The sequence below is a fragment of the Cucurbita pepo genome, chromosome LG15 (genome assembly GCF_002806865.2).
Source record: "Cucurbita pepo subsp. pepo cultivar mu-cu-16 chromosome LG15, ASM280686v2, whole genome shotgun sequence".
NCBI lineage: Eukaryota > Viridiplantae > Streptophyta > Magnoliopsida > Cucurbitales > Cucurbitaceae > Cucurbita > Cucurbita pepo.
In genome coordinates, this window is record NC_036652.1 from 3,285,454 (window position 1) to 3,294,943 (window position 9,490).

The 9,490-nt window shown below is 33.0% G+C and overlaps 1 protein-coding gene across 3 annotated transcripts; it reads left to right on the plus strand.

Moving 5' to 3' along the window:
- The first annotated feature begins 581 nt into the window (after nucleotides 1–581).
- Nucleotides 582–2,790, plus strand: LOC111776279 (protein CDI-like). 3 transcript variants are annotated; one of them, XM_023655692.1, is made up of 3 exons: nucleotides 582–756; nucleotides 1,629–2,429; nucleotides 2,520–2,790. In XM_023655692.1, the coding sequence occupies exon 2, from the start codon at nucleotides 1,665–1,667 to the stop codon at nucleotides 2,424–2,426; it is 762 nt and encodes a 253-aa protein (XP_023511460.1). In that variant the 5' UTR covers nucleotides 582–756; nucleotides 1,629–1,664; the 3' UTR covers nucleotides 2,427–2,429; nucleotides 2,520–2,790. The 3 variants fall into 3 exon arrangements, with proteins under 3 accessions (XP_023511460.1, XP_023511459.1, XP_023511458.1); XM_023655691.1 differs by having other exon boundaries at nucleotides 1,611–2,790; XM_023655690.1 differs by having other exon boundaries at nucleotides 1,629–2,790.
- The last annotated feature ends 6,700 nt before the right edge of the window (nucleotides 2,791–9,490 follow it).

The following is a 9,490-nucleotide window of genomic DNA, read 5'->3' on the forward strand; positions in this document are numbered from 1 at the left end:
ATTTTTATACAAACTGGTTATATATGATACTCACTCACACGTCTTCACATGAATGATTTGTATTTATTACTATTGACTCTATAGGTTATTACATGAACAATGATCATTTCGTACGTTAACTATATATGGTTCAAGATTACACTAATAATCTTAGATTTTTTTTTTATAAAAAAAAATAACATATAATGTACAAATTGTAATTAAAAATAATTAAATAATAAAAAACTACTTTTCTTATTTTCAGTTTATTTCAATTAAGAAATAATAAAAAATAATAAAAAAATTATTTATTTATTATTCTAATAACTAAATTAAAACAAATAAATAATTTGAGTTTCCACTAACTATGTTCTAACATTATATTACATTTTAATTTATAAAATATTATTAAAATTTATTATGAGATTTTTTTTTTTTTTACATAAATTATATTTAAAAAAAAAAAGGAAATTATTCCTTAAAAAATTCTTTAAAACGAATATCTTCTTCTTTTTTAAAAAAAAAAAAAAAAAAAAAAAAAAAAAAAAAAAAAANCACGTGCTCCTTGCTGGACCCCTATATCATCTCCCCCGGAATCCCCGTCTTCCATTGCAAGGAGTGTACCTGCTCATTCTTCTCTCTTGCAGACAATTTAGAACGCTCTCTACATTTCTTCGCCCAAGATTTCCTCCTCGAATCTACAAATATCGGAACAAACGCCCATTCGATTTTACTGTTTTCTTCCTCTCTTCAAGATCTGCATTCGCCTCCTTCTTGGTAACGCTTCTCTCCATCTTTTGATCCCTACATTTTTCTCTTTTCTGTCCGTAATACTATTAGATCTGATGCATTTTTCACTTCTTTGTGTTTGATTTGTTATCTTCGGTTTCCCGAACATACTTTGCCATTTGGATCCTTCTTGCTTATTGTATATCTCTGATTCTCTTGATTCAATTGTTTGTTTTTCATTGCTCGAATTGAATCTCTCGGTTTCTTTTGTTTTGCTGTCTTGAAGATTACCGCTTCTCTGGCGGATTTTGTTTTGTTTTGTTTTTTCTTTTTGTGTTGAGAATGTATATGACCTATTGTATTTGAGATTTTCTTGTAAGGAGAATGATGTTGGAGCGTGAATCTTGCAGTGTCGTTCAATCAGAATGGATATTGATAGTTTGGTTTCCTGGAATGAACGTTTGGATCTCTAGTGATGGTGATTGAATGAAATAGTTTTAGTTTACTGTCGAATTTCGATATCCGCTGAAATTTGGTTGGTTTAATACGATTTCAGCTTTGCAGTGTATTGAATCTCTCGGTTTCTTTTGTTTTGCAATCTTGAAGATAATCGCTTCTCTGATGGATTTTGTTTTGTTTTTCCTTTTGTGTTGAGAATGTATATAACCTATGATATTTGAGATTTGAGATTTTCTTGTAAGGAGAATTATGTTGGAGCGTGAATCCTGTGTTAGAATCTTGCAGTGTTGTTTAATCCGAATTGATATCAATAGTTTGATTTCGTGGAATGAAAATTTGAGTTTAATGATGGCGATTGAAAGAAATAGTTTTAGTTTACTGTCGAATTTAGATATCCTTGATCGTCCGGCCGCTGAAATTTAGTTGATTTAATACGACTTCAGCTTTGCATTATTGTATAGAATCTGAAAACTTAGTGCCCAATCCACCTGCTTCCAATGGGTTCTTGTAATGAAGAGAATCTTCCTGATGTTGGAGAGGTGGAGCAACCATTTAAGATCTTTGTGGGCTATGATGTTCGTGAAGATCTTGCATATGAGGTCTGTCGCCATTCCATCTTGAAGCGATCTTCAATTCCCGTTGAAATCATACCAATCAAGCAGGCAGATCTAAGAACGAATGGTGTCTATTGGCGTGAGAGAGGACAACTTGAAAGCACAGAGTTCTCATTTTCCAGGTTCTTAACTCCATATTTGGCGAATTACGAAGGATGGGCAATGTTTGTTGATTGTGATTTTCTGTATCTAGCTGACATTAAGGAACTAAGAGACTTGATTGACAATAAGTTTGCAGTTATGTGTGTCCACCATGATTACACACCAAAAGAAACAACAAAAATGGATGGTGCAGTACAAACTGTATACCCAAGGAAGAACTGGTCTTCAATGGTTTTGTACAACTGTGGGCATCCAAAGAACAAATTGTTTACACCTGAGACAGTCAACACTCAAACTGGTGCATTTCTTCATAGATTCCAATGGCTTGAGGACGATGAAATTGGGTCAGTCCCATTTGTCTGGAACTTTCTTGAGGGCCATAACAAGAGTGTAGAGGGTGATTTAACCACTCTCCCTAAAGCAATTCATTACACTCGTGGTGGACCATGGTTTGAAGCTTGGAAGAATTGCGAATTTGCAGATCTCTGGCTAAAAGAAATGGAGGAGTATCAGAAGGAGGCCGTGAAGAAATCTGCAGAATAGAAAGTAAGTTCTAAAAAAGCTTAATTGTGGAATTGAAATTCTTTGGATATTTGCTTCATATTCTTTATACTTGTTTGGTTGATTGAAGTGTAGATTCTAATATGGAATATGAGATAGTATGGAGCTCTGGAAAATGGTGCTCTGGTAGTGTAGTGGGTATCTGTAGTTGTATTAATATGTGTGCCTAATTCAGGTGATGATCAGACTTTGATCGTGTTGTATTCCCTACACATTCCCTTGAATTATACGTATTTATTATGTAATTTTGTATAAGAAATTCATGAATGTCGTTGCTGTAATATTGTATAAGAAAAAACTTGTAGCTGGTAATAGCAATTCCCAAAATTTATTGATTGAGAAGCTATTTATGTTTCCTTGTTCTTGATATATTGCATTTATAATAGGGAGAATGATTGAATTATAGGGATCTGATTAATTATTATTTGGCACATTTCTAGTTCAATATTCTTCTTCCTTTTTTAATCCAACTCAAATTTTATTTTTTATTTATTCTTTTTTTAGAAATTGGATTAAAATTTTAATTCAATTCTATTTATTCTTTGATTTAAGAATAATAAATAAGAAATCAATTTAAGGGAAAGTTAAATTTTGATAATAAATGATAAAGAATTAGTTCGAAGGAAAGTTTTGATAGCAAATGATAAGAAATCACTCTAAAGGAAGTGCGATTTGGATTACTTTGTTGAACGATTATCTTAACGTAACGCAATTATACTTATTTGAGATTTGAATCACTCCACGAGTAAGATTAATCATGATTTACTTGGAATGATTCTCAAAATGCAATCTAAAATATATATATATATATAATTGCAAAGAAATTTAGTTATTAATTGAAAGAAAAGGTAAGAACACTAATGTTAAAGAATCATTCCAAGGGAAAGTAAGATTCGAATTATCTGGTTGATCAAATATTTCAACGCAAGAATACTTATTTGAGATTCGAATCACTTCACAGGTGATATTGATCATGTTAAGCTTAAATGATTCTAAACATGCAACTTAAATTACTTAAAGCTAAAGCACAAATACTCTTTTTATTATGTTTTTTAAATTTCACTTATAAAGTAAATATACCTGACTTTATACAGCTCTATTAGACATAATAGGAAGAGTGGTTAACTTTTATGAGCATAATTAATCATCAGATAAATGTAACCTTAAATAAATAAAAGTCTTAAAATACATTAAAGAAACATTATGAATTCATATTATCATCCACCCAAAACTTATAATCATCCCAGACTAATTGAAGTTTCATCCTTTTTTTAATGTGACATGAATTTTAACATCTTGGGATAATTTGAACAACATTTTCTTCACGTCTTCCTTAAAGTTTATACTACATGATTGATGTCTTGCTTCAGTATTGATCTTCTGAGGCCAATCTATTTAATTTACGCATGAAGATAATGGTTTTTCTTCTTCACTAATAAATTGGCTAACTAGACTAAATTCGATCCTTACATTCGATTTATTTATTCTTGATCTCGAAAATCTGTTTTGATCCGATATTAAATGATTTAAAAATATGAAATATGATCTAGTTTATTTATAACTAAAATCTAAGGAAAGACTAATATATGTAATTTTTCATTCCTTGTAACAACCTTACAACGTTCTTTATTTGTCGATTCTTTTGAGTAATATGTATATTTAGAAATCGTCACTGATTCTTTATTAACACCGTTTAAAACACGAGTATCATCATTAGTAACATATTTTTCAACATGACCATGAAAAATCCACGAACGTCAAAGGAGTATCCAAGTTCATAAAAACCTATAAAAAAATTCCTAAGCACATCTCGTAACTATTCCAAATATGTCGACTTTTGGATGATAAACTAGTACGTTAATATATTTTTTTCTATTTAAAGACTTGTGTGAGATGTCAAGTTAGATATGAACATGATGTTTCATCTTGAAGTGTTATGAAGTGAAAGGTTGTGTCTCATGTCCATATCCTTTTGTGGTTAGTTTGCGAGACTCATACTTTCCTCACATGTACTTCAAAACCTCTCTCCTTTGTCTTCTCATGTCCAGTACCATCCTCCTAAATTATTGCCATGGATTTTGAAAATAAAAAGTAAAAGATCAATAGTTTTAACACGAGCTCGGTGAGCTAATTCTACTCCGATTCGAGCTATAACACACGGTTTCATAAAATTGTACGATTTTTCCACTCTTCTGTCGTGTATATATATATCCCTTATTATAAAATAATATGGAAATTGATTTTGAAGGCATATACGATATCTGCAACACTCGATCTTGACCCGAAATTAAAAAATCGATTTTTTTTTTTTAAGTTGAACTTTTGAGATTTCATTGAGGGCCTTGGAGGTCGAATTTCAAGATAAAGTAGAAGAAAAAAATTCTTAGGAGTAAATAGGTTCTTTTGATGCTTGCCTAACACAAAATTGGGTTAGGGTTATTGAAAGAATCGTTATGGGCTAAAAAGACATGCCAGTTCACCCTGACTTGCTACCCGTATCAGAGGTCCCGCTTTGACTACATAACCCGTGCGTGACCCATTTGACCCGACCCGTTATCTCCACGTGTTGCGAGCACAACACGACTCTTGTATGAGGAGCATGTGGTACTCGCGTGTGGTGAACATATACCAGCGCGTGGGGGTGTTTTGTCTCGTTTAATTGTTTTTCATCCAAATAAAATTTGTGCTCTTTGCTAAGTCTAAGCTTCACCCACATTATTTATATTCTCCGTTACTTATTCTTAATGGTCCTTGAATTGATATATCAATGGATTTTGGTTTAGGTTTACCTGGGACGAGGAAAGGTAGTGATAGCATCGTTATTGTAGTCGATCGATCTAGTAAAATGACTGATCTTATTTCTTGTCACAAAGGTGATGATGCAAAACATATTGCTGACTTGTTCTTTAAAGAAGTTGTACATTTGCATGGCGTTTTTTTTTTTTTTTTTTTTTTTTTTTTTTTTTTTTTTTTTTTTTTTTTTTTTTNAATTGTAACGGCTTAGGCTTACCGCTAGTAGATATTGTCCTCTTTGTGCTTTTCCTTTCGAGTTTCCCCTCAAAGTTTTTAAAACGTATATGCTAGGGAGAGGTTTGCACACCCTTATAAAAGGTGTCTCGTTCTCCTCCCCAACCGATGTGGGATCGCACAATCCATCCCCCCCTTTAAGGCCTAGTGTCCTCGCTGGTACTCGTTCCTTTCTCCAATCGATGTGAGACCCCACTAAATCCCCCCCCCNCGCCTCGTGTCTACCCTCTTCAGGGAACAGCCTTCTCGCTGGCACATCACCCGGTGTCTGGCTCTGATACCATTTGTAACGGCTCAGGCCCACCGCAAGCCGATATTGTCTTCTTTGGGCTTTCCCTTTTGAGTTTCCCCTCAAGGTTTTTAAAACATCTAAGGAGGGGTTTTCACAGCCTTAGAGTGTTTCATTCTCCTCCCAACGAATGTGCGATCTCACAAAAATGGTAAAGTTGAGTTTGTTCATAAGTTGCGCAAGAAAGTAAAAATAGCAAATTGAGAAGAAAAATTCCAAAATTGCTTTAAAAGTAATAAAGGACCCAAGATCGTCATCTTTAAGCTAGAGATTAGGTTCGGGTGCATTTTATTAAAAAAAAAAAATTCTACTCAAAGAAAATCCAAGATCTTGCCACGAGAAGATAGATCTTTCCAAGTTCTTGAGCACATCAACAAAAATGTTTATAAAATTGATTTATCAAATGAGTATGGTGTTAATGCGACCTTTAATGTTCTTGATTTGAGTTCTTTCGATGTAGACGGTAGCTAGAATTTGAGAGTGAATCCTTCTCAAGAGGGGGAGAATGATATGAACCCAAAGAACATCTATTATCGAACCTCAAGGTCGAATTACAAGGTCAAGAGCCAAGAAGCTATAACGAACTTTAAGCACTTACATTCAAGCTATGGTAAACTCGTCAAAAGAAGTTTTAGAAGATGTTGGAATCTTTTCACATGTGCAAAGTTAAGCTTCAACATAGAGATGCATTAACTACATTCTTAACTTTCATGTAATGAACTCATACTTGAATTTATGACGTCTACCGATAGTTACACATTTTTATTGCATTATTTTAATTATAATTATATATATATATATATATATATTTTTTTTTTTTTATCATTTAAGTTAGTTACTGGTTATATCTTAACTCGCATAGGTTACTAAATTTCTTCATTAACTACCACTTTAAGATTATGAGTATATTTAATTCATATAGGTTAAGGTTTTCAAAGATTTTTTTTTTTTTTCTTTCATCCAAGACATCATATGTTGAATTAAAAAAAAATAGTTTTTTTTATAGATTTGTTGAGAGCTAACCTTTTCAATTTTTATGTTTTAGAACTTCTATGTTATTATGAAATGATTTGAATCACGAGTTTAGAAACAAGTTTTTATTTACTATTGATCTTGATCATCAAGGTAATTTATTCCAGAACTTTCTCTTGAGTTGATTCCTTATCGTTTTTCGGGTTCTAGGATAATTTAGATCTTAATAAGATCTTACTCACATTCTTGACCTAGTTAGTTACCATGAACTATGTTTATAGAGAAGGGTGGTCGTAGGACGTTAAATAGAGTAAAAGGACTAAAAAAGTAAATACCAACAATCCCAACTCCTTTCGAGAAAAAACTCTTTAACAAAGAAAAAGCATACGCAAGGCATATGAGTCTTTTACTTCACACACAGTTTCACTTTTCTACAAAAAGAAATCTCCCTAATTACCCACCCGAGGCCACTTTATTACTCACAATGTTTGCTTAATCCACTCCACCTAAAGGACGTGAAAGGTAACATTACAAATGGTATTAGAGCTAGACTGATAAGAATCACGGTGTTCCAAATATTTCATCTGGACCTATTACACGATCCAAGGTAAAGAAGATTCAACAATATTACACGATCAAAGGCGAAGAATATTCAACAAACAAGGTTTGAACCTACACGAGTGAAGCCCAATAGATTTCAAGTTTATTTCTTGAGCCACTCAAACATATCAACATTTGTGGAAAGATTTTATTGTTTTTTTGTTTTCATTTTGCAATGGTCAAATGGTCAAAGTTGACTTCATCTTTTGTGGAGATTAGAGGGGATCGGGATTGAATCCCGGCCACAAACGTCTTTTGTCGGGAGACTATAAATATCCACAATATGTTATGTATAAATGAGATTGGTGGATGAATGTAATTCAGTTCTCAAATTGAGACGTTTCCCTTAGAAATCCGAGCATCATATTTTTCATTTCTAAGTTTCAAGCAATTCTTGTGGTAGAATTGCACCCGAGCCATTCAATCAAGCCTTGATCAAGTTAGATTGTGGAGTGACTCAATTTAGAACAAGGTTCCAAATCTTGCTTCTAGATCTTCGACGTAAGAGGTAATCTAATTATAGATTTATCTTTTGGTTGATCCAAATTTCGTATAAGGAGGTGTTGATTACTTTGATTCAAGGGTTCTTACTCAAACAAAAGCTTGGATCGTTGGGCTGAGGATTAGGGTTGCCTTATCATAGACCACCAGACGATGTGCTAGCAAGGAGGTTGTTCCTCGAAGGGGGGTAAACACAAGACGATGTGCTAGTAAGGACGCTGGGCTCTAAAGGGGGTGGATTTGGTGGTGGTTCCACATCGATTGGAGAAAGGAACGAGTACCAACGAGGACACTGGGCCTAAAGGAGGGTGGATTGTGTATATCCCATCACACGTTTTAAAGCCTTGAAGGGAAGGCCAAGGAGGATAATATCGGCTAGCAGTGGGCTATAAAATGATAAGTATTTAAAAATAATTCGTAAGTGGGGTTAAAAAATGCATTCACATACAACATATATCATGATTACTGCGACCTAATTTCATGACTAGTTCATGATTTCTATACTTCTCTACACATTATCAATACACATGTACATGAATCTACTACGCGAGATCATTAGCATATGTTCACCATGATTAAACTGCACTCTTACGCTATTGGAAATCGACAGAAAGAAACATAAACAATAACATGAGTACACGCTTTCATAAAATTAAGGGTGTCAAATGATACTTTTTAAAATTTTATGGGTATTTTTAAATTTTCTTTTTTAAAATTTAAAAATATTTTTTAAATACAATTAAAAGTTAAAAGATATTTTTGAAATGTTAACCGTCTTCATCCATGACTAATCCATAACTAATTGTAACCATATTTTTGAGATTTTTTTTTTAAGTTTAAATTACAAAATTTAAGAATATTTTTATTAATTTAATTTTTTTTAAAAAAAACTAGGTTTGAAATGAAACCATTACATGGGATTATATTCAAAATGTTAACCTTATTATCATTTACGATAACTCCATTAATAAAATATTTAAAATATATAATATAATATGTTTTATAAAAGAAAATACTAATGTGTATTAAATGTGAAGATTAATATATACTTTTGCACGAATATTAATTACAATTAAAAAAATAATTTTGTAATATTTATCTAATTTTTAGTCAACTTCCCAACTCATTAAATGTAAGAGAAAACATGCATTCTCATGTCAATTCATAACATATATTTTAATAATAATATATCACATCACTCTACCATTAATTAATTTAAATTTAAAATTTTATTATTGTCCTTTTTAGATTTTGTCTTTCGAGCTTCCCGGTCTGCTAAAGGAAAGTTTCTACACCCTTATAAATAGTGGTTTGTTCTCCTTCCCAATCAATGTGAGACATCACAATCCAGGGAAGGTTTCTACACCCTTATAAATAGTGGTTTGTTCTCCTCCCCAATCAATGTGAGACATCACAATCCACCCCCTTTGAGCCCAACGTCCTCGCTCGCACTCTTTTCTTCATCCAGCCCAACGTCCTCGCTCGCACTCTTTTCTTCATCCAGCCCAACGTCCTCGCTCGCACTCTTTTCTTCATCCAATCGATGTGGGATCGCTCCCAAATCCACCTCCTTTGGGGTCAGCGTCCTTATTGACACACCGCCTTGTGTCTACCCCCTTCGGAAAACAGCGAGAAGGCTGACACATCGTCTGATGTC

Coding starts and splice junctions, on each gene's coding strand:
- LOC111776279 (XM_023655691.1), top strand. CDS start 1,665: ATGGGTTCTTGTAATGAAGAGAATCTTCCTGATGTTGGAGAGGTGGAG.